Source organism: Poromitra crassiceps (genome assembly GCF_964638095.1).
Source record: "Poromitra crassiceps genome assembly, chromosome: 1".
NCBI classification, from domain to species: Eukaryota; Metazoa; Chordata; class Actinopteri; order Beryciformes; family Melamphaidae; genus Poromitra; species Poromitra crassiceps.
In genome coordinates this window covers 105,016,132-105,042,182 of record NC_139623.1, presented here as the reverse complement: position 1 = coordinate 105,042,182, position 26,051 = coordinate 105,016,132, and the positions used below count along the sequence as shown (strand labels likewise).

The 26,051-nt window shown below is 44.7% G+C and overlaps 1 protein-coding gene across 1 annotated transcript in view; it reads right to left on the bottom strand.

Annotated features, from left to right (window-relative positions):
• The window catches only part of gabra3 (gamma-aminobutyric acid type A receptor subunit alpha3), a gene marked incomplete at both ends in the record, with an annotated part of 220,671 nt that overhangs the window by 9,714 nt on the left and 184,906 nt on the right, over positions 1 to 26,051 (bottom strand). The window contains 4 exons of the mRNA XM_083643203.1: positions 1,638 to 1,843; positions 14,776 to 14,928; positions 20,757 to 20,891; positions 22,087 to 22,169. Coding sequence (XP_083499329.1) covers positions 1,638 to 1,843; positions 14,776 to 14,928; positions 20,757 to 20,891; positions 22,087 to 22,169 — 577 coding nt within the window. The remainder of the gene's footprint in view (positions 1 to 1,637; positions 1,844 to 14,775; positions 14,929 to 20,756; positions 20,892 to 22,086; positions 22,170 to 26,051) is intronic.

The window sequence follows — 26,051 nt, the reverse complement described above, 5'->3', positions numbered from 1 at the left end:
CTAGCAACATTTGTTTAATTTAGGGTCTACATGAAAATGAGAAAATAATGCATTAGTTCATTTCAATCAGAGTGATGTAGCCTATTTTAAATGTACTAGAGATCTCGCGCGCTATACGCGCTCGATTCCTAGGCTCGCCCGCTACGCGGCCTCGGCCGTCCTGCAGCTCGCCAAGCTGGCCCTGCAGCTCGCATATGCAGCTCGGCTGCTGTGTGGCCAATGAGACCGGCATCACTGATGTTAGATTTATGACATCACTGATGATGGCACAGTGGGATTTATGACATCACTGATGATGTCACAGTGGGATTTATGACATCACAGTGGGACAGAGAAACAGGGAAACAAACAAACAGACAGAGCCCTAGCTCCCATTTATATACTGATGATGATGATGATGCTATATCTAAATTAATTCAAGAATGAGTATATTCATACATTCATCACAGTAACAAGTGCATTATTTTCCTCCCTGCATCTCAGCACCTACAGTACCTCAGTAGTTCCTCATGCCTCTGATCGATATCAAAGCATCAGCTAAAAAACATCATAGAGATTGCAACAAATGTAAGTGTTGAGATTTGGCAGCTCGCGCCAATTAAAAACAGGCTTGAGTAGAAATCCAATCCAGCTTCTCAGCATCTGTCTGCATGTCTACCTTCTTATCCTGATGTCATAAGAAGTTAACTGACCATACTCTACTCTGTCTTCATAAACAAAACAAAGTGACTGAAGGAAAATGACAGCAGCATTTAGCCCAGACTAATCACAAAATTCAATTTCTGTAAACTATAATTCATCAGACGATATGAAAAAAAAAAGTCAAATTAGACTCAGGTGGCAGGTATTAATAAGTAATTCACACTCACTTTGTCTGTCTGTATTTCTAGAACATGCAGGCGACTGCAGACTAGATAGCAGAATAGCATCTTTTTGCGGGAGAATGAGCCTGCACTCATTTGAGTGGAGCACAGGCCACCGTCATAAATCAGGGCATCTGTCTCTGGGAGTTTACCTGTTTCTGCTCTGGCTGATCCACCATCCTTGCTCCATTAGGATGTTAACAGGAATAAATACAGCCTCTCTTTATAGACTACTCAGGGACCTTTTAAGGAGGGAACTTTCTACCAGTGTTTCCAAAGTGGAATTTGTCCTCATCGCTACACCAACAAGGGCTTTTTCAGCTTTGCCATACCGCATTTCCCAGCCATCAACGTTGAACATACTCATTTTTCATGAGGTTATCAAGGGAGAAGAAAGAGCAATTAATCTAGAAATGAATAAGCAAAAAAAAAGAAGATAACTTTCAAAAGTCGGGAGAAGAACCAAGGAGGAGACTATCCTGCAGATTAATGAGGACGGCGACGTGTTTGTGATGAGAAACTTCTGCAACGCCAGCAAAATGCACAAAGAGTAAAACAAGATGTAAGAGGTACACCAATGCTGCGTATACTCTAACTACCTGAACGCTCTGGTGTGGCATACGCATCGATTTCATTCATGCAATTCTACTTTTTGCTTTTTCTTACACGGTAAAGCACTTTGTAACATTTGTTTTGAAAGTTTTTCTTACACGGTAAAGCACTTTGTAACATTTGTTTTGAAAGGCGCTATTACAAAAATAAAAGTTCACTCACCCTTATTTCCATGCCCTCCTTTTTCCCGTCCCATGCCCAGCTGCGCTTGGTGAAGTAGTTGACTGTGGCAAACTCAATCAAGGCAGAGAAGACAAAGGCATAGCACACTGCCATGAACCAGTCCATGGCAGTGGCATAGGCCACCTTAGGGAGGGAGTTTCGAGCACTGATGCTCAGTGTGGTCATGGTTAGGACAGTGGTGACTCCTGAAAAGATCAGAATAGAGATTCTCTATTGAGGACACGCTTAACAAACACAGCTTGTGCACGCACGCACACACCACACACACACTCACTCACTCACACACTCACTCACACACTTACTCTCACACACTCTCACACACACACACACACACACACACACACACACACACACACACACACACACACACACACACACACACACACACACTATGGTATTGCATAGTCATTTAGTACAAATCTCAAGCTCAGATGAAAGTGCAAAAAATATATAATAATAAAATAAATAAAAATCAGGGATCTGGAAAATTATTCCTAGCTGTATAGACTTGAAAACTGTCATAGATCATTGTACATCCTGGCCTAAATGGGAGTGAATGGGGAGCAGAGAATGGGTGCCCATTCAAGCAGATAAAAGCAATCACTTCACCTGTTCCCACCCGTCCCACTGGCTGAAAAATAAAATGGGCCCTGAGAATTAATATTGTGCTGCGGAGCAGGGAGGTCAACTCATTTCCCAGATCCCCGCGTGAGAAATCTGAATTTGTGACTCATAAGATTGATAGATAACTATTTACATTCATAACGGATAGGTATTGCTTATACAGATAGTGGATATTGCCCAACTTGACCGTTAGCATCTGAATTCTGAACAGTAGGCTATAAATGTTGAGATATTTCTCCTTTCATCATTCCAGAGGGGTAACACTTTATAATAACGTTCAGTCGTAAGTCATTTATAAGCCTTTAGTTAATGATGAACTAATCACTTACAAAACATGAATATATATTTGTAGATGATTAATAGATATGTTAATATATCACAAATGCGTTGTAAGTCATCTATACATTTTTAGTAAATTAAGTGTTCCTCACCTGTTATAAATGATGTGTAAATAATTTATAATTAATTTACAAGGCTTTCTGCATCCTCTAATCTAAAGTGTAAACCATTCATCACACATAAATGTGTTGCATACAAGGGGGAAGCTCTGTCAAAATTGAAGCCAATGCGGAAGTGCACTTAAACCTGCATTCTTTCGAATGGCCTGCAGGGGGCGATCCATTGGCCTGTGGACTTCTGATTTTTGACGCCTCACATATGGCATTTTGGCCATTGCCATCTTGGATCTTGACACAAGTCCAAGGGTTTCCCACAGAGCACGGCCTGCTATTGGTCCGTGATCGGCGAGCTGTGTGACCAGTGGACAAGGGACTTGTCAATCATGCCCCAAAACATAGTCTGCAACTACAACATAGTCTGAAACTAGCGATTGAGACCATAAACACATTAGGAAAGTGTTTACTGAGGCATACTTGAGGCTTCAAAACAGAAGTCCACAAACTAATGGGTCGCCCCCTGCAGCCAAAGAGGACACTTCCACATTGGCTTCAATTTTGACAAACAGAGCTACCCCCTTGTATGTAACACATTTATGTGTGATTAATGGTTTACACTTTAGATTAGGGGATGCAGAAAGCCTTGTAAACATGGCCGTATCTAGCTATGAGGACGGGGAGGTCCAGACCTCCCCTAATATTTCAGAGAAAAAAATAAAAAAAGCTGCATGGAAAAGCATGAAAAACACGGGATCGCTTTTATTTTGAAACGAAAGGCCGCGTCCACGGTAACTTGATTCCGAGAGAGCAGCAGCATGGTGGTGATGACTGTCTGTCTGCCTGGTGAGATAATTGAAGGTGAGCGAGCTGCGAGACAGTGAGCGAAGTGAACGACAGACGAGGTGAGTGAGTGACACTGACAGATTTTTTAGCAACAACCAAGACAGTAAGTGTCTACCGTAGTCTGTCTCTTAAGTAACGTTACCTGTGTGACACGTTGGAAGCTACTGGCTAATCATGCATGATGCCAATTGCCAAGCTCCCGAAGTCAGGTATGCAGGTGGCTGTATGCATGGTTTCAGTTTCATGACCAAATAAGTAACAAAAATAGGTGGTGTAAAGTTAAAAACAACATAATATATTTTATTTTATTTTTCAATCGTTCCTATCAGGAATAAATAAATGTTATTTTTCATTTGGAATATACTAAACTGTATATATACACTGTATATATAGTATAATTATAGTAATATATATTTGATAACTGATAAAAAAATTATAGAACATTGTCATGATATTCTAATTTATGGTGATGCACCTGTATGTGTTGTAGTAGACTAGATTTGACCGAGGTGGGTATTTGATACTGGGCAATAGGCATCCTTCGCACTATTCAGTAGCTTGAAGCCTTAAACCATATCAAATAATGTTTTTACATTGTGCAGGGTTTCATTCACTTATTTGAAGAGTACATGAGCCCACATGTTTGTGTCATCTACTATGTATTTGTTATTGTTGCATTACTCTTGCTAGCCTATAATTTGATAATAAACACATTCAATAATTTTAACCCTTCATTCCAAATTATTTTCAAGCATTATAATGTATATGTAATGTAAATCAATGACAATGTCAATGACAATAAATACATGTTCAATCATGAGAGGCCAGTTCGTAGGATTTAACAAACTTTATTTAGCAATCGGCATGCATGGCAAATGCTTTGGCGCATGACTCCATTAGCCGGTGGCGCTGCTCTTGAGGCAAGAGGAGGGCATCTGCTTAGGCTAGGAGATCCCCCCCCCGTGGGGGATCAGGAGTCACGACTCGTTGGTGGCGGACTGGGGAGGTGGGTGGGGCAAAACAACGCTCCGGAGGAGGGCTCAAGGGAGATGGACTGCTGTGAAGCTGCTGCTGTTATGATCGGCCAGAGAGAGAGAGGTGACGTAGAACCCTTGCTATATATATGAGAATTAACTGACGTCATATCTGACATCATTACGGACGTCATACTAAGACTTTGACTGACCACGTCATACTAGAACTTGATTGACGTCAGGGGTGATCGGATTAGATTATGCACGAATGGCCTTCTGCTTGAACTATGGTCTAGAGACCTCACTTCAATCATGAGAGGCCAGTTCGTAGGATTTAACAAACTTTATTTAGCAATCGGCATGCATGGCAAATGCTTTGGCGCATGACTCCATTAGCCGGTGGCGCTGCTCTTGAGGCAAGAGGAGGGCATCTGCTTAGGCTAGGAGATCCCCCAAAAGGAAGATCTGATTACCGGAGGTTAATTGAGATCTGCGGGCACGGTAGTTGATTGTACTTTTCTGGCCTTCGACCTTTTAACGACTTATGGCTACTTGCGGCTGGCGCTTCCCAACTCGGTCGGGCCTTCGATCTTGACCCCCCTACTTGCGTTGCGGCTGGCGCTTCCCAGCTCGGTCGGGCCTTGCGCGCCGCACGACTTGGCCTTCTGACTGACCCTGACTCTCTCTCTCGACTCTCTCTCTCCCCCAAAAATGATCCGGGAGATTTACTGCGCCTACTGGGCGCTGTGCTTTTCGGGGAGCCACCACCAACGAGACATTTTGGCACGGAGCCCGGGACACTGTTTGTTGCCATGCTCGCCGATTGAGGAAGGAGGGTTCTTTGGGCCGCGGTATGGCCGCCTGCTCCGGGCGGGTGTAGCTGGAGAGCTGATGAAGACCAGCTGGAGCGTCCTCTTGAGGTGCTGGATGACTTAGGGGTTGGTGACTTAGTGACTTAGGGGTTCCCAACTTGGCCTGGGTGACTTAGAGATTTCCCGACTGGGCACTGGACTTGGATGACTTAGGGGTTGGTGACCCGACTTGGCCTGGGTGACTTAGTGGCTTCCCAACTTGGCGCTGGGGCCAGTCTGAGGCCTGAGCCTGATGTAGCGAGCCATGGGGAGTAGATTGTTTCCAGGAGTTAGGATGACTTAGGGGTTGGTGACTTAGTGACTTAGGGGTAGGTGACTTAGTGACTTAGGGGATGGCTTAGGGGTTGGTGACTTAGTGGCTTAGGGGATGACTTAGGGGTTGGTGACTTAGTGGCTTAGGGGATGACTTAGGGGTTGGTGACTTAGTGGCTTAGGGGGTGATTTAGGGGTTGGTGACTTAGTGGCTTGGGGGATGGCTTAGGGGTTGGTGACTTGGTGGCTTAGGGGCTGGTGACTTAGTGGCTTAGGGGGTGACTTAGGGGTTGGTGACTTAGTGGCTTGGGGGATGACTTAGGGGTTGGTGACTTGGTGGCTTAGGGGTTGGTGACTTAGTGGCTTAGGGGGTGACTTAGGGGTTGGTGACTTAGTGGCTTGGGGGATGAACTTAGGGGTTGGTGACTTGGTGGCTTAGGGGATGGCTTAGGGGTTGGTGACTTAGTGGCTTAGGGGGGTTGGTGACTTAGTGGCTTAGGGGGTGACTTAGGGGTTGGTGACTTAGTGGCTTGGGGGATGAACTTAGGGGTTGGTGACTTGGTGGCTTAGGGGATGGCTTAGGGGTTGGTGACTTAGTGGCTTAGGGGGGTTGGTGACTTAGTGGCTTAGGGGATGACTTAGGGGTTGGTGACTTAGTGGCTTAGGGGTGACTTAGGGGTTGGTGACTTAGTGGCTTAGGGGATGGCTTAGGGGTTGGTGACTTGGTGGCTTAGGGGATGGCTTAGGGGTTGGTGACTTAGTGGCTTAGGGGATGGCTTAGGGGTTGGTGACTTAGTGGCTTAGGGGATGACTTAGGGGTTGGTGACTTAGTGGCTTAGGGGATGACTTAGGGGTTGGTGACTTAGTGGCTTAGGGGGTGACTTAGGGGTTGGTGACTTAGTGGCTTGGGGGATGACTTAGGGGTTGGTGACTTGGTGGCTTAGGGGTTGGTGACTTAGTGGCTTAGTGGATGACTTAGGGGTTGGTGACTTGGTGGCTTAGGGGTTGGTGACTTAGTGGCTTAGGGGTTCCCAGCTTGGCCTCGGTGACTTAGTGACTTCCCGACTTGGCGCTGGACTTGGATGACTTAGGGTTGGTGACTTAGTGGCTTAGGGGATGACTTAGGGGTTGGTAACTTAGTGGCTTAGGGGATGACTTAGGGGTTGGTGACTTGGTGGCTTAGGGGATGACTTAGGGGTTGGTGACTTAGTGGCTTAGGGGTTCCCGGCTTGGCCCTTTTTTGTGTTATTACTATTGTTATTAGTGGGCGTTTAAAGATGGGATGATCGGATCGCAGACCGGGTAGATTGTCGATCAACTCGCTTTATTTAATCAAACACGAGGGACACCTACAGTACATGTGGTGTTTTCAAAGCAATGTAAATCAATATTTCTTGTTTGGTGGGGGGCGGGTCCTTTGCGGGCAGCGGGAGCGGGGGTGGGCGCAGGAGTATGCTAACTAAATTGATGTCTCTGCCCTTCAAAATCTGGGATCTCAACCTGGGAGACACGTCGGCACAGGGAGAAACAAAAGGCATACCAAATGAGATGGCGGGCGTGGCGGACGCCAGGGTGTTCATCTGGGCGGGTTGGGCGGTGGTGAGGAGCACGTCGGCTTGCTGCGTGGGCGGGGGCGGCTGCTGCACTGGCTGGGCTGTGGCGAACGTGGGGGGAAAGGGGGGGGGGGGTTTCCAGGGCCCTCAGACGAGCATCCACTGATCTGCTAGCATCTAGCAGGGACAGCAGAATGGCTCTTGACGACCCCTGTCGGCTCGGCGGAGCTGCGAATGGTGCCGTTTCCGCTTCCGGGGCGGCGGCCTGGAGGTCAGTGCGGCCAGGAAGGACATGGCGTCTCGCGGTGGCCCCACGGCCTGTATTTCCCCGGCGTCTCCCCGCTCTCGGAGCGGCTGCCTCTGCTGATCTTCGTCCGCGGCCTCTCGCACGTCCACGCCGAGCGGCCTCCCCCTCTGGCACGCTCGCACGCGTTCTTGGGCGACCAGGCGCATGCGGCACTTCGTCATCTGCTTTCCTTCCAAGGGCCGTCGCAGTGGCGCGGCCCGTGCCACGGGAACGCGCGCCGGGCCTTTTCATCGTGGCTGCGTTGGCGGCCTGTGGTCCGGCCGCTTCGCCAACGTCTTCATCAGACGTCTCGGAAAGCAAGAACGCACCGTGGCCGATCTGGAACGGGGTCTCGTTGGCTGAGCTGCTGTCGCTGTCCGTGGACTGCTCTGGCTCGGAGCTCGACATGCCGGGAATGGAGTGGGAAGCGTTGAGGAATATGCGGGGAATATCTGCGTTGGATTTCCACGGGTAGAGAAGGCTTGAGGGTGCTGATTCGGTCTCCGGATATGGTGCAAAACAACGCTCCGAAGGAGGGCTCAAGGGAGATGGACTGCTGTGAAGCTGCTGCTGTTATGATCGGCCAGAGAGAGAGAGGTGACGTAGAACCCTTGCTATATATATGAGAATTAACTGACGTCATATCTGACGTCATTACGGACGTCATACTAAGACTTTGACTGACCACGTCATACTAGAACTTGATTGACGTCAGGGGTGATCGGATTAGATTATGCACGAATGGCCTTCTGCTTGAACTATGGTCTAAAGACCTCACTTCTTGCCAGCCAACAGGTCCCTCTGTATGTTTTTTTTATTATCGATGATGACTTTGTGTGTTGTGTACGGCTTGGGTTGTGTACCTGTGTTTGTAGGTGTCATTTTGATATGAATTTGGCTAAAACAGTTTGTGTTTGTTAGTTACAATTATGTTGACAGGAGAGCTGAGCAGGTGGTGACATGAAAGAGAATATACTGAATAATGACATCATAACAGTATAATCCTAATGTTGATTTAGAATGATATATTCCTCTAAATATGGCTAAAAAAGGTTAAAATAAAACATTTCTTTTTTATTTAAAATGATATATTACTCTAAATATGGCTAAAAAGGGGAAAAAAAATCATTTTTTTTCCAATCCGCCTCCCCTTGCTGGACCTCCCCTATTTCGAAACCCTGGATACGGCCCTGCTTGTAAATGAATTGTAAATTATTTACACATTTATAACAGGTGAGGAACACTTCATTTACTAAAGGTTTATAGAGGACTTACAACACATTTGTATAAATCCTCTTCTAAAGCCACCTATTTCTGAAGAAAATGGTGAAAACGACATACCCAAACTAAAATGCTTACTGTGGCTGAACCACTAGGGTTACAGACAACTGCCTGAACTTTTCTGAAAGGTAAGACTTTGAAGTTTCTGTTCCAAGTGTCAGAATGACTCTATGTGTTACTGCCCCTGAGTAAAACCAGCTCAAACACAGTGGTTGATTCTCGCCTAGAATAAAAAACACTTTTAGAGTGTAAACAGTTACCTGTGGTTGTTGTATTTATGGCTAGAAACCCAATGGAGACATAGCCACAGGCCTTACCACATCCCAACTCAAAGAAGATGAAAAAATACCAAAACATGAGTATTTGGCACTGGTTTTTGTAGGGAGATACCTAGGCGGATTTCAAAAAAGCCATTTGAAATGTTGTCTTTGTTTTTCAGAATTTTTTTAAAGTTTCTTCAGACATACATTCATATTCCACAAGACACTCTAAGGACTTTCATCTTCCATTTTGTCGGACTTCCCTTAACCAATACTCATTGAAATACAGAGGACCATCTCTTTGGAACAATTTACTTCCATCACTAAAAACAATACTTACATTATCATCATTCAAGAAACATCTGAAAAGGACCCTACTGTAATTTTATTCAAATTGTTGTGTTTCTTAACTTAACTAACTTGTTGTATAATTTCCTTGCTAATTCTAGATTTTGTTAATTTTATTGTTTAGTCTATAAACCATACTATTATGTAATATTTTTTCTGTTCTTTCTTTCGTTCTTTCGTTTTATTTGTTTTCCTTTTTTAAATATATCTGTTGAATTTGATATGGGGGAGGTACCTTTATAAGCCATTTTTGGCTTCCAACCTCTCCTGCACAATAAGCAATTTTTTTTTAATGATTTCTGTATGTTATGTATTTGTGTGCAAATAAACATAAACATAAACAAATTTGTCTTTGTACAAAGACAGCTATAACTTCTGCTGTGTTGATCTGATCTGAAAAATGAAGACATGGTTCGATGCTCAAGATTCAGCCGGTTAATTTGGTATGTAGCATGAACAGCATTGTTCAGAATTAACTACCTAATTAATCACATAAATGACAGATGAACAGCAAAAAATCAGAAACGTAACGCCGGGGTTACGGTGCCATGCAAGAGGCATAACATGTATTAATAATCTACAAATGTATATTTATGTTTTGTAAATGGTTAGTTCATCATTAACTAAAGGCTTATACATGACTTAAAACTGAACGTTATTATAAAGTATTACCGCTACTTGTAATGGCAAAGAGGATATTCATATCTATCTATACTATAATGACGATAGCGTCTGACTCTGTCTCTCTCTCTGTCTGTCGCTCTCTCTGTCCTTCGCATATTTTGAGAACCGTTGGTCGGATCGACTTGAAACTCGGGGGGTGCGCTGATGGCGACCCGACGGAGTGCAGTGCCCTGTTTCCGTGCGATTCGGATGCGAAACACGTTCGATATTTGAATATTTGTCTTCAGTTCTGCTCCTTCGAGCCCTAAGCCCGAGCTTTAAGTAGCGTCGTTGACATTAACAGGGGAAAGTCAACACAGGAACGACCCTGTTAACGACCCTGTGTTTAGGGGGGGCAGCATCCCTCCTCAGGTTCCAATTAAGAGGGTGAAGAAATCTCCACCTATGTATGTGCCTGTCCAAATATGTATTTACAAGTCTGTCATGAATTAAATCAAGGGGAAATAATCAGTGGTACTGTAGGCCAGAGGTTCTCAAATGTTTTTCAGCCAAGGACCCCTTACAAGATAGAAAATATACCGGGGACCCCCTCATTCTGATTTGTGATTTTGGGCTAAGCTTAATTGTTTCCACGGTAACGTGCTTGACTTTTAATTTGATAGGTTTGTTATTAGAATGTAATCCATGAACCATTTTAGATTTAAAGCATAAACTATTTTCGTTGAACTATGAAGATTTTGCAAAAAAAAAAATATATTTTTTTTTTTATTACATTACATTTACATTACGTCATTTAGCAGACACTTTTGTTTTATCCAAAGCGACTTACAATATCACAATTTGTCAACAGTACAGAAAACCACTATGCAACACAATCAATGACAGCCAAGATATTTTGATAGACTAGCACCATGTAGGAAGTAGTTTGAGAAGGAATAAGTAACATGTAGCATTTTATTAAAAAATTTTTTTTTTTTTTTTTTTTTTTTACTTGAAAACTTTTTGCGGACCCCCTGGCAAAGTGCCACGGACCCCTGGGGGTCCGCGGACCCCCATTTGAGAACCACTGCTGTAGGCTATAATGAGTCACGCATTCAGAAATAATATCCTCTAGGGCAGTGGTTCTCAAATGGGGGTCCGGGGACCCCCAGGGGTCCATGGCACTTTGCCTGGGGGTCCACGAAAAGTTTTCGGGGACTTTTTTGTGCGCAAAAGCTTCATTGTTCAACGAAAATATGTTATGCTTTAAATCTAAATTGGTTCATGGATTACATTCTAATCTGACAAACCTATCAATTTAAATGTCAAGCACGTTACCGTGGAAACAAGCTGAGCCCAAAATCACAAATCACTTATAAGGGGTCCTTGGCTGAAAAACATTTGAGAACCCCTGCTCTAGGGCAACACCACTTCCGGGAACCCGCATCCTGTGTAAGTAGGGTTCCCAGAGTAAAACCTGGCCATTTCCACCACTGCTTATGGATGAGCATCATCTGCTGCATGCCATCGAGAACCGTTGGTCGGATCGACTTCAAACTTTGGGAGTGTGCCCTATTGTGCAGTGCAGTGCCCTGTTTTTGTGCAATTCGGCATAGCGCCACCTACTGCCAACATAGAAAATGTGGTTTATCTCAAGAACCGTTCGTCCGATCGACTTCAACTTTGGGGAGTGCGCTGATGGGAGCTCGACACAGTGCAGTGCCGAATGTCGTGCAATTTGGCACAGCGTCACCTACTGGCCACACAAAAAGTGGTTTATCTTGAGAACCGTTCGTCCGATCGACTTCAAACTTGAGTGCGCTTAGGGGGACTCAAGGAAGTGCAGGGAGCTGAATTCTGTGCAATTTGGCATAGTGCCACCTACTGGCAAGACAAAAAGCGCTTTATTTCCATAGCCATTCATCTGATCGACTTCAAACTTCAAACTCGGGGAGTGCGCTTAGGGGGACTCAACGGAGTACAGGGAGCTGAATTCCGTGCACTTTGGCATAGCGCCACCTACTGGCAACACAAAAAGTGGTTTATCTTGATAGCCATTCATTCAAACTTGGTAAGTGTGCTGCTGGGAACCTGACATAACAGTGCTGAGTTTTGTGCAATTGGGCAGAGCGCCACCTACTGGCAACACAAAAAGTGGTTTATCTTGAGAACCGTTAATCCGATTGACTTCAAACTTGGAGAGTGTGCTCCTGGGAAGTCGAAATAGTGCGGCGCTGAATTTCTTGCAATTTGATATAGTGCCACCTACTGGCAACACAAAAAGCAGTTTATCTCGAGAAACATTTGTCTGATTGTGACTTCAAACTTTGGGAGTGCGCTGCTCGGACCCCGATGGAGTGCGGTGCCGCATTTCATGCAATTTGGACTTATTCCAGGACTGTCTGTATGTCTGTCCTTCGCGTATCTCGAGAACCGTTTGTCGGATCGATTTCAAACTTGCGCTTACGGGGACCTGACAGAGTGCAGTGTGTGTGCGGGGGGAAGCACCCATGGGGTGGTGCATGGGGGAATGGGCACTGCACTAGTAAATATAAATCAGGCATTTCTCTTAGGTAAATGAGAAAATTACAAACCTGACTATCCATCAAAAACATATTAGGTCATGCCCGCCAAACACAACCAGGCAACCTACCAGGGCACAAAAATGAAAAATAGCCATTTAAAAAATGAAAAATAGCCATTTTAAAAATGCGGCACAACTGTTAAATCCTGAACAACCCAGAAGTGCCTGTATCTCGCAAACTTTTAGTCCACAATGACCGTCATGACAGAACACAAAAGGGGAGAATTCAGTGAAAAGATCCTTATTTCAGCTCAACAATATGGCGAGAATGAGAACAAATAATGTAAGTTGTCAATGCCACTGGGGGCATCATCCTCCACAGTAAATGTTTCAATCATAACACTGAGATAATAATAACACTGATTGAAGCTTCTCTCCTCACACAGTATGAAAGGAATTGTACTCTGAATGAAAATGGGGGAACAGTCCTGCCTTGTGCCACTGAAATGATTGCGATGGGTTCAGAGGACACAATGAAATGGGTTCACACCGGTGTTGTGTGTGTGTGTGTGAGGGGAAGGCCTGATTGCACGAGCTGTACTTATTTAAAATGCATTAGAAAAGGCCACAGCACACTACAGCTTAATTGCTTCCTGACCATCTTGTTGAAAATAATCCTTTGCTTGTAATCTACTTGTAATTTAGAATGTATGCTTCACTTCATTCCCTGGTCAAAATATTCATTATTTAAAAAAATACATGTCAATACACCCTCGTGGGTTGGGGGATGCACGGGTTGGCAAGGGCACACTCATCATATTTAATGAAGCAAATGAATGAAATGAGCGTCCCATATAGACGCAGGTCCCAAATAGATGCCGGCTGAATTCAGTGATTGAAGCAATTAAACGCGGGGGGCTATTCATGGAAGCAATATTTTAGCCATTAACAGTAATAGCCAGTAAAAAAAAGTAGTAGCCATAAACATGAGTTTGTATTTAAAGGTCCCATTTCATGTCAAACAGGATTTCCCTTGCCTCGTCAAATTATATAGGTGTGCTATAAACATCATGGAGGTCTCAAAACTGAAAAAATGCCTCCAAACAGCCAAGTGAATGCGGAAGACCAAACCTTGTTGTCTGTAGCATAGCTGCGTAGCATGTTGTCTGTAGCATAGCTGCGTAGCATGTAGCATGGACAAATGTCCAGAAAAAGATCAACTGCACCAAAGATGGATCTATCCTAACATATCCTCTTAAAACAGCAGAGCAGATAGAGAGGTCCAACAGAGGCTGGATTCGATTTTTCGTTTTTGTTTGCTACATAATTCATAATAACCTTGTTTTAAAGACCCATGATACATGTTTTAAACAGCAAAAAAATAAGTTAAAAATAAGACCTTTAGGAAAACTGAAGTTACTGTAGAAACCTTGAATGCATTCTTCCTTGCATGATGTTTTGGTGCTTTCGTTGTTAAAATGACATTGTTTTAGATGACTGAGTGGGGCGTTTCTGTTCCTCTGTCATTTAGAATTAAAATGAACTAACTTCTGCCTTTAACGCACCGACTCCAAGTGGGTCATGGTTTGTTTCGTCCATCACGGTGACAAGTGGGATCTGACCCTTCCTAAGGCCCTAAGGTGGTGATTTGGGGAGGATTAGCCATGTTTTGAAAATGATGTGTCTGCTGTAGATAAAACCAGACACCCTCCTGCCAAAATTAACTAGAGCTCAGGAAGCAATAAGCCTTCAAACTTGGCTGGCTGTTGCAGTCTGCAAAGCTGTCCAAGATTGCTTTCAAGAGCTGCAACTGCAACACCTCCCTCGGCCACCTCTCCCCTCTAAAAGTGGGCGAGTGCACTTTCTCCGACCTCATCCTTTCCAACTTTGCTCCCCTAATCTTTACTTTATTAAATGCTTTTGCAATTGCCAAGGTACGGCGAGGTAATCACAAGGCAATGTTGCACTTTAAAGCACATTAAAACAAATCATCACTCGCCCAGGCCCCACTACACCTGAATGGGCAACAAGCTGCATTTTATCCCTCAATATGTGAATTAGTACATTCCAGAGACACATACCCTCCACATCCAGTCTGCTCAACGCATCTGGTCTGGTGATGTACACTGTCATTACATCTGGTCTGGTGATGTACACTGTCATTACATCTGGTCTGGTGATGTACACTGTCATTACTGCATATTTGTTCTGCGGTTACTTATTTTCTTCTTCTTTTGCCAGTCACTAAATTACTGGACTGGCTGAATAAATCGTTAAGTAGAAACCAGGCGATGGCACTCACCAAATACAGTGCGCGCAGGAACCGATTCTCTGTTTAGCCAGAAGGAGACCTGAGACAGTATGACAGTCATGATGCACGGGAGGTAGGTTTGAATCACAAAATAGCCAATTTTCCTTTTCAAATGGAAATAGGTTGTCATCACTACATATTCTCCTGAGGGTGAAGAGAGAAAAACAGGGAGAGACGGAGAGAGAAAGAGATGCAGAGGATCACAATTATCAATACGGGTGTGCTCAGTTCACAACAACACAGGCTGAGATATTCAAAATGAGATTTATGTACATCATCAAAGCTCAGTGAATGATCTTAAATTCCTGAGGGGATCTATTTGTACCATATGACAAGACAGAAAATGTATGGAGAAAGACTAAATGTGCTAAAAAAATATCCCAACTTCCAGTGTGAGGTTGTGATGTGTACTTTGTATAAGAAGAATCCACTTCACTTCCCTCCGTTTCACTTCAACTCAACCTGACCTATGATTCATTCAGGCAAGTAGGGGAAGAGAGGAAATGAAAGGGTTGGAAGGGTTGAAACGGCAGACTAACTTGAAAGACATTTGCACAGATTTGGTGATGCAATTGCCCTTTCTGTGCACCTCCAAATAATGGAAATTGGTGACAGTAAGTACAATCGGCAGCCTTGAGGTGTGTTATTAATGTGTATTAAAACAAGGTACTGCCTGCAAAAATAAGGCTGTACAAAACTCACGCCTGCAGGCATTCGTCTCCAAAATCTCTGCACAATAAATCCATTAGCCGTCATATTGATTCTTGTGCGGACCATTATGGACTGAGCAATAACATACCAGCACTAACAGGCTTCCAGATAACTAGAAGATTATTAGATAGATTTTGTGTCTAAAAATACACACTCGTAATCTGCAGTTCAACCTATTTTACCTATAATAATAATTTGACTAGGTAGCACTTAAGAACAGGGCAAGAACTGGGTAACAACACAGATTTATTAGACTAACAGCTGTAATGTGCAAGTCGTATCTGCTAATATATCGTGCTAAAGGATATAAAGTACTGTAGGTATTCACAGGTGGCAAATTAAAACAATACAATAATCACCACCATGTAACATAATCTATCTATCTATTATCTATAAAATAGAGTATGTGGGCTCTGTCCACTGTTTGTTTCAAGTTCTGTGTTCGGCCACACCTGAAACTTTCAGGGGGTGTAAAGGGGGTTCCCCATCTATGTTCCGACAGCTCGCAGTGCCGACAGCCCACAATGCCGATAGCCCATAAGCAGAACCAGCTGAGCGAGGCGGCGTGCAGCGTCTCGGTGGACCGGCTGGAGCTAACCTCTCCCAGCCCCCTCGCCTCTAAACCTAACCTCTCCCACCCCCTTAGGCCTAAACCTAACCTCCCTCAGACCCGAACTCTAAACCTAACCTCTCCCAGCCCCCACGCCTAAACCTAACCTCCCCCAGACCCTAACCCTAAAGCTAACCTCTCCCACCCCCCACACCTAAACATAACCTCTCACGCCTAAACCTAACCTCCCCCAGACCCTAACCCTAAAGCTAACCTCTCCCAACCCCCACACCTAAACATAACCTCTCACGCCTAAACCTAACCTCCCCCAGACCCTAACCCTAAACCTAACCTCTTCCACCCTCCACGCCTAAACCTAATGTCGGCATTGCGTGCTGTCGGCACTGCAGGTAGTCGGCATAGCGGGTGGACCCCGTAAAGGGCACCCTTGCGGGTGACCTGACGGAGCCAGATTTTTAAATTAGGGCAGATTAATTGCTCTAATGCTGATTGTCCTAAGGCTGACGCTATAGTTCAGTGATGATGTCATCAGTGAACAATGTCATCAGTGATGATGTCATCAGTGATGTCATCAGTCTGAGGCTATATAAGTGATGGGAGTATACTGTAAGTAGGTAGAATCGGGGAGGAACCAGACAGAGAGAGGAAGGGGACAGAATGTAGGGAAACGGCTGTGCGCGAGTTTTTAATTAAGGTGATTGCCCTAATTGTCATCAGTGATGTCATCCGTGATAATGTCATCAGTGATGTCATAGAGCAGGTGAGGCAATAACGCACAGTGGTCATTAGTGATGTCATAAGAGCAAGTTAGCCCGCACAGCGGGCGAGCTGCAGGGCGGGCGAGGGAGCAAGTGAGCCTGTGCACAGTGGTCGAGCTGCGTTTGCAAGTTGCAGGGCGGGCGAGGCCATATATAAAAGTATTTAATCATATATCTCATTGGGATATGATGCCATTTCAGTTAAGTATGCTTTTGGAGAGCAGGGATCTTAATTGGATGTGTAATTGGGGTCCAGATCTGATGATGTATTTTCTGGAGATGTGCAAACAATCTCTGTCATTCTAAAGGCCCAATTATACTCCATTTTCATACGAAAATAAATGCGTCTGTTTCAAATGGTGTAATCGTCACTGCCCAAATACTTCCATGCGTCTTTCACGTTGGCATCATGTTACGCAATACATCCACCAGTGGGCAGTAGAGAGTCTAATGTGTGAGTGTGTGTGTGTGTCTGCTCCGTTTCATGCATATGCATAACAGCACATTCACACCATACGCCGAAGCAATGCTCAACCTACGCTGAACCCACAAGTTTCATTTCGGCTGCACGCTGAAAGCATGACACGTGAATCGTGAAGCTGCCAGGCATGAATTCAATGGAAGTTGTGGGTGGGTTCAAGGCGCACCGAGCGAGGCGCTGAGGAAAAGCTTCTGGTGTGACCGGTTAAGCCTGAGCTCAACTTCAGTTCCGCTTATGTTAAGCGCCAGGTGTGAACAAAGGCTAAGCTTTCAGAGGACGGAAAGAAAATGCACGAAATGAACGCAGAGTACGGACAGAGTATAATTGGGCCTTTAGCCTTGATATTCAACCCTTCAAGTCAGATGTTTCCACTCATTGCAGCCTGCATTCCTTAAGCACCAGCTGTCAATGATGCCATGTTTGGAATCTGTGTTGCACAGATAGGAGAGAAACAGTCTTTCATTCCCTGAGACGACTCTCCGACTACAACTACAGTTGAATTGGCTAAAAACCTCTCAACTGGCTGAAATCGTACTGGCTGAAATCGTAGTCCATCGGGTTTAAAGTGTTGGTAGGAATGCGAGTGTCTGAGATCCAGGAGCTAAACCAGTGTTGTGAGTGAACTCATGTTGACACTACTAGCAACATAATAATCCCCCAAAATGCTGGATGCAGGTTCTGTTATTCCTCTGCAGTCCACTTGGGCAAAGGAATTCACGCACAATCTCCAAACAGCAAAACAATACCGATCGATGAGCTGAAGAAAAGTGTCCTCTGTGAATTCACACCAGTAAAAGTACAGTCATCCCAACAGCCGATGATGCCATGCATCTTATCACCTGAACCAAACCATTACATTACATTACATTACATTACGTCATTTGGCAGACGCTTTTATCCAAAGCGACTTACAATCAACTATGCAACACAGTCTATGACAGCTACAACTTCTGAAGGAATAGTGGTAAAGTTTATATATTTTTTTGTTTTTTAGAGAGAGAGAGAGAAATAAGTTAGTTCAAGAAGGGCCCAGATGGAGCCTGAAAAGGTGTGTCTTTAGTCTTTTCCGAAAGATCGGCAATGATTCGGCCGTCGTGACCGAAGGTGGAAGCTCATTCCACCATTGCGGTGCCAGGGATGAGAAGAGTTGTGATCGGGATGAGCGACTTTTGAGGCCCCCCGAAGTGAAGGGGGGGCGAGGCGTCCTGCACTGGTGGAGGAGCGGAGGGAACGGTGAGAGGTTTGGACGCTGACCATAGATTGTAGGTACAGAGGAGCTGTCTGGTGTACTGCCCTGTAGGCCAGTACCAGTGTCTTGAATTTGATGCGATGGTTGAATACCAGACGGGCTGCAGCATTCTGAATGAGCTGAAGCGATCGGATGTCAGCGGCAGGTAGGCCGGCCAGGAGCACGTTGCAGTAGTCCAGGTGAGAGATGATAAGTGACTGGACCAGGAGTTGCGTCGCTTCCCTCGTGAGAAAGGGATGGATTTTGCGAATGTTGTAGAGGGAGAACCTACAAGGAGCGTGCTGTCGCAGCAATGTTGGCCGAGCAAGACAGCTGGTTGTCAAGGATCACCCCAAGGTTCTTAGCTAGCTGTTTGGGAGGGAAGCACAGTGGTGTCAATGGAGATGGAGAGATCTGCAAGAGGGCAGTCTTTCCCTGGGAGGAAGAGTAGCTCTGTCTTACCAAGATTGAGCTTGAGGTGGTGGGCAGACATCCAGTCACTGATGTCTTAGAGGCATGCAAAGATGCGAGCCTCGATTTGGGTGTCAGAGGGGGGGAAGGAAAGGAAAAGCTGGGTGTCATCGGAGTAGCAGTGATAAGAAAATCCATGAGATGAGATCACATGGCCAAGAGATCTGATATAGAGAAGGAAAAGCAAGGGGCCCAGGACTGAGCCCTGGGGGACACCGGTGATAAGAGGGCAGGATCTGGAGAGGGACCCTCTCCATAAGACTCGGTATGAGCGGTTAGAGAGATAGGAAGCAAACCAGGAGTGTGCAGAAGCTGAGATGCTGAGGTCAGACAGAATGGAAAGAAGGATTTGGTGGTTGACTGCATCGAAAGCAGCAGACAGGTCAAGGAGGACAAGGACAGAGGAGAGGGATGAGGCCTTAGCAGTGTGAAGGGCCTCTGTGACTGCAAGAAGAGCTGTCTCAGTGGAGTGAGAAGCCTTGAAACCGGACTGCAGGGGGTCCAGGAGGTCATTCTGGGAGAGATAGAGAGAAAGTTGGTCGGACACTGCTCGTTCGAGGGTTTTGGAAAGGAATGAGAGAAGAGAGACAGGTCTGTAGTTCTGGATAGCAGTAGGGTCAAGGGAGGGTTTCTTAAGCAGAGGCTTGACTCTAGCAGTCTTTAGAGCAGGTGGAACAAGACCGTACCACATCTAACAATGCGTGGATGTGGTTTTGGTCTCTAAACGCACCTTAAGTCCGGCTGATCTCAGTGACTGGCTGCTCCTCTCCTGAGAGCCAAGCAAAAAGCCTCCCAGAAGAGGTGAAATCTCACAGGACTGGGCAGCCAGTGTTTTGCTCCGTTGTAAGCTAAGCTCTCTTTCAGTAATTGCCAACTGCCCCATTGAAGAAAGCTATTATCCACAGCTTTGCAGTAATTTAGCACTCTCTACAGTATCCTTGCACTGTAACCTAAAGATTTTCATTGAAAACTACTTGCTGTCAGTAAGGTCAACTGCCCCTCAACTTAATTCACTAACGACTCTCATAAAAATTAGATTTGGCTGTTTTGGAGTTTGTGCACTTCCTGGAAATGAGGTAACTACTGATAACTGTAATGAAACAACATGCTACCTTACCTTCTCTGAGGTGGTAAAGCCCTGCTAGATATGACTAGATCATTACTGTGAATTACCTTGTTGCCACTAGCCTGTGTCATTTCCCAGCCCTACCTTGTTATTTCATCCATTTATGTTAAAGTGCTACCATAAGCTTGAAGTCCCCCAGGAAATGCAGAAGTGATTTGATTGTTTGTGACAGATAAAGGACAATTTAAGATCAAATGAATGCCTAATCTAAAGTACAGGCTGGCAGACCTTCCTTTAATTCCGTGCTTATTAAAGTTGACTGTGGACTACAGCCCAAAACAGAATGAAAATATTATGAAATATTAAACATATTACTATCTTTGTAAATCTGCTGAATAGTTTTCCCAAAAATGAAAACAATCATTCTCTTTCTGGACCTCAATAATGCCAAACCGAAACCAATCGATGACAGAAGCTTGCAAACAGTGCACATCAATTACTTTATAAAAAGGCAACAAAAACAAAAAGAGTGCAAGTACATGCCAACAGAGAAGGAGTGCATTTACCAAAACTTTTATGCAAAACAGAAACTGAAAAGACTTAAAGTTCATCTCACCAAACTTTGATTCTGAAATTGATTCACTGTTAGCATTACCGTGTAAGCAGCCTAACGCTACCTGGTATACCTGTGCTGGAACTGATGGTTTCTTTGCCAATAACATGTCCCAATAAGTCATACTGGTTTAGTCTGGAGCCGTCTTCTGCCACAGCTACAGACCTCTCGCTCCACAAGTAGATGACCTCATTATTGGTATAAGCATCTGCGCAACAGAGAGAGGGTAAAACAACAGGGGGGATGTGGATGTGAAGTCAAAATATGAGGCGTATGTTTCCCATTTTACCCCAATTCTATCTATTCATGCTTTACAGCAGATGGACAAAATTTATTGTAGCAAAACAGCAGCTCAAAAGTGAAACTGAGCTGTGCATTCTGTGTATTTTAAATATACTGTAGCAGTCATTTTCTTTTGTCTTCTATTCGCCAGCCCTACACTAAAGTCCTGTGTTATTATAATTTTACACCTGCTTTTAGTACAGTATTTATCATAAATGCAGTGCAGCCGCTTCTATACAGTATGTAGTCTCGCTGGCCAGCCTCCTCTTCCTTCCGTGAGAGTCGTTTGGCTGCATGGAAACAGGCTACTGGGATAAGTCCTCCCTTGCTCTACAGCTGCTCCCCATTGGAGCGACTGTTTCAGGCGCGGCCGGATGTCCGCTCCCGTCACTGGCTCCGACCATGTCAATCAGAGCGGCTTCCGCTCCCTCCTCCCTGTGTGTCGCTGTAAACAGTGCCTTGCCGCCTCAGTGAAAACAACGCTAACTAGCTAGCAAGCTAACGGCAGAAACCGACACGTTAGCTTGTTGCTACACGCTGAAAATGTCAAGTTGGATTGTTGGAAACAATTTTCCAAGGGCACTGCCACTAAGCGCCACCCATCGCAATCCCACAATGGAGACCTTCGCAGCCAGACTCTTCTCACGGTAGAGCGGGGAGGCTGGCCAGCGAGACTATACAGTATGTGACACGTGTCTGTTTGTAGCATGAGATGTCCGTCCGTCCTTTTTTAGCATGAGATGTTTGTAGCATGAGGGCGGGGCTAGGTACGAGGGGGCGTAGCTAAGGTTAGGAAGATGGTAGAGAGTCTGGATTCGAGGGGTGGCTAGGGGAAGTGGCCAGGGGGATGTGGGTGGTGGCTGACTGTGGACTAGGTAAACGAGGTGTCCGTTTGTAGCACAATGTCAGTTTGTAGCTGTGATGGGAACATTGTCATGCAGGAACAGTTACCCCTCAGTATCATCACTTTCGTGGCGACTACAGTTTGACCAGCCCTCTAAAGTTATTCCAGGACAGGAAAGGCACCCAGGCAGCACCTGCGGAGAACTACCACCTCTCTCACTCTGTGGTGGGACTTTATGTTAGGCTGTCTTTTGTTGTGACCATCTGGACTGACTTACAACTTCCAAACTTCAGAGGACAGGCGTGTGCATCCATTGGGAAATCCTCCAGGTGCATGGGGCACTCAGCATGGATGGTCAACCTGAGAGAGAGGGGGAGAGAGAGAGAGAGCAAGAGATAGAGGAAGAGAGAGACAGAGGGAGGGAGAGAGAGAAAGAGATTTTTTTCACTTGAATGGGATTTCGAATAATTTTGCATGAAAGTAGCTGTGGCTCAGAAACCTTAAGAGCTACATTTCCCAAATGTACCGTGTCCTAAAAAATTACACCAATTGACCTGATGGTGGCGTCATAAAAACCCTTTTTACATGTTGGTCCATAACTTTTGAACCATAGCATGTAGAATCTAAATTCTGGATCCCTGGGTCACTACTCATATAGGCCCCGCCCATTTCAGTCAAACTAGATTTTCGCCATTTTGAATTTTGTCCAACACAATTTTTTTCACTCCTCCTCCTACAAATTTTCTCCATTCTTCACCAAACCATGACACACAATATGTCTGGACTGTCCTGCACAAAATTAATGGAGCATTTTTCTTTTTAATAGTCCTCAACTGCCGTTATGGCTTCCAAAGTTTCGTGGGTGGGGCATTTGTCATTTTGCCTATAGGGGGTGCTATAGCAACATTTCAAAATTTAAAAGGTCATAACTCGGTGGTTGTAAATCATAGAAATACAATTCCTTTACTTTACTTCATTTAGCAGACGCTTTATCCAAAGTGACGTACAGCATACATTACAAGCAATAAAAGTGAAATGCAAACAATACAACAATAAAAGACAATAGGCAACATGAATAAGAATAATACAACGTAAAAATGAGAGCAAGTCTACTGTCAGTGCGTAACCTCATTCGTACATACATACACATCTATAATCATACAATTTAATCATTCATTCATTAATCACCAATCATCAACAATTGGACGTGTTCATAAAACAGTTTGAAAGTATTCATAAAACAATTGGGTCTTGAGTCTTTTCTTAAAAACAGAGAGAGACTCGGCAGATCGCACGGAGCTAGGCAGAGCATTCCACCAGCGGAGGACAGCAGAGGAGAAAAGTCTGCCTCGCGAACTGCAGTCCTGTGGTGGTACCAGGAGCCTTTCGTTAGTAGAACAAAGTGGATGAGAGGGGGTGTAGATTTGAATGAGGGAGTTGAAGTAGACAGGGGCGGTATTTTTTACTTTACTGTTGCCTTCCTTGGGTCAAGCCACATCTATCAATGTAGGCTCCCCCCATTCCTGCCCTCAAGGTTTTCCGGCGTTTTGAATTTTGTCCAAACTGTCCTCCCCGCCACACCTACAGATTTGATCCAATCTTCACCACTTTTGGTTCACAACATGTCTGGACTGTCCTGCACAAGAGCTATCGAGCAGTCTTTTAATTTGATTTCACACACCCGTTTGATACAACTGACTTTCAAACATTGTAGGCGGGGCTTAATGTACAAAAAACCATGCATTAACTCATGAAGGCTTGATCTACGTCTGGCAGACGTGTTTGGTTCAACTCTGAGGTAGCATGAGAAATTTGGCATCATTTTATGGCCATATGCAGCACATCCATTGTATTTGTATCTGTCATGATATACAGTACAGCCTTCGTTCAAATTTCAAAATGCTCTGTGTACCATAGGGATCACCTTTGCACACATTGACCTCAGAGGCCCTGGTGATTATCGAATACTTGGACCCTCGTCGAGCCTGCACATTGCTGGAGTTTCTTTCTCTCTCTCTTTTAAGAAATAAGCAATGCCTTACCTTGAATAGTAGAATGCAGATTGTACAAGCAACATTTTCATCAGTGCTTCATTAGGGTGCCGCCGGATGATGCATTGTATAGGGATTGCAGAGATAAATGCTAATGATTGCAACCCTGCACGGTTTAGAAAGACCATTGATCGCCAAGTCTAAGGGCAAGGGCAAGGGCAAGAGCAGGGGCAGGGGCATTGCGAGGGAAGCAAGCACAATTAAATTGAGCCTTTTCTACTTCAAGACTGCAATTCATTTCCTACACAGACTGTGTGAGACACCTGGGCAAGAAAAATCAGTGTTACATGTGGAAGAACCTGGCAATTAACTCTGGTTAAGGTCTTATTCAGATTAAGCCATTTACATTAACCTTTGACAGCCTACGATCAAACAGAGCATCCCTATTGCCAGAGACCAGTTGACAGAATATTCCTGTCCATCTCTGGTGTCCCGCCCATAGATAGAACAGTTCACCAGAAGAAGAATAAACATAAATAAAAATAGTAATGAATAAACTAAAAATAAATAAATAAAAAGGTGCAGCTGTCAGCTACCCCCGCCCCTATTTGACTGAGATTGCTTCTATTACAGGGGAAAGACATGATATTCCATACGGTAATAGCAAATATTGCTGCCCTACAAAGGCAAACAGCATTCCCCTCGGGGTGTTTGATCATGACAAGAGATCAAGAGATGTTTCTTAGGGGCTGAGAGGGGAGAGAGAAGGGGCTGGGGGAGGGGTAGCACAGCATCCTACGGGCTGAGAGGGGAGAGAGAAGGGGCTGGGGGAGGGGTAGTACAGCATCCTACGGGAGAAGATATGGGAGATCAAGGATTTATGAGTGGCATGGAGGCATCGTGGCAGGCTAGGTAGGAGGAGTTCACATCGGGACACATGGGAGGGTGAGGGGAGCTGTTGGGAGAGAAGAGGAAAGTGGCAGCGAGAAGGTACTTCTTACTACTTGATTTCCATATTGTTCATGTTAATATTTCAATCTTTCTTTTTAATTTATTTTTTCTTATTGTTCGCTGTTAAATAACCCACAAATTATTCAAACTAGTCCATAACCGGGGATGCGCGCAACACAACTCCACACAGACTTCCCAAAAAATGCTAAGAAACTAGCTAAACTAGAACGACCGCACCATGGATTTATGCCTCTGCCATTAGTTCATTCTTCAGTCCAAATCACCATTTGAGGCAAATTGGAAAAAATTCCGTCAAGGTGCTCCTGAGATGTTGCGTTACAGAGCTTGGAAATTGGGTGTGTGAGGTCACAGTGACCTTGACCTTTGATCACCAAAATGTAATCAGTTCATCCTTGAGTCCAAGTGGACGTTTGAGGCAAATTAGATGAAATTCCGTCAAGGCATTCCTGAGATCTCACGTTAACGAGCATGAAACGAGTGGTCGTGATGACACAGTAACCTTGAACTTTGACCACCAAAATCGAATCAGTTCATCTTTGAGTCCAAGTGATGTTTGAGGCAAATTAGAAGAAATTCCATCTAGACATTCCCGAGATATCGCGTTAACAAGTTTGAAAATGGCATTCGAGAGGTCACAGTGACATTGACCTTTGATAACCAAAATGGAATCAGTTCATCCTTGCGTCCAAGTCGATGTTTGAGCCAAATCAGAAGAAATTCCATCAAGCGATTCTTGAGATATCGCGTTAACGAACTTGGGAATGGCATTCGTGAGGTCACAGTGACCTTGAACTTCGACCACCAAAATGTAATCAGTTCATCCTCGAGTCCAAGTCGATGTTTGAGGCAAATTTGATGAAATTCCGTCAAAGCATTCGTGAGATATTGCGTTAACAAGCTTGAAAATGGCGTTCGAGAGGTCACAGTGACCTTGGCCTTTGACCTTTGACCACCAAAATCGAATCAGTTCATCCTAGAGTCCAAGTCGATGTTTGAGGAAAATTTGATGAAATTCCGTCAAGGCGTTCCTCAGATATCACGTTAAAGGAGAATTTCGTTTTTTTTTAACCTGGACCCCTCTCCTCACATTAATTATGATCTGACAAGTCACCCAGTGATCTCCGCAGCGTTTCTGGTCGTCCTACGCGTTGTTTTGAGATCAATACTCTCCAATGCAGTCGTAAAATAGAGCTCCGTGGGGGCCAAGTGGCAGCCTGTCTTTCCTGCATCTAAATAGCCAGTTTTATTCCCGTTTTCGCCACATATCGTCATAATCTCA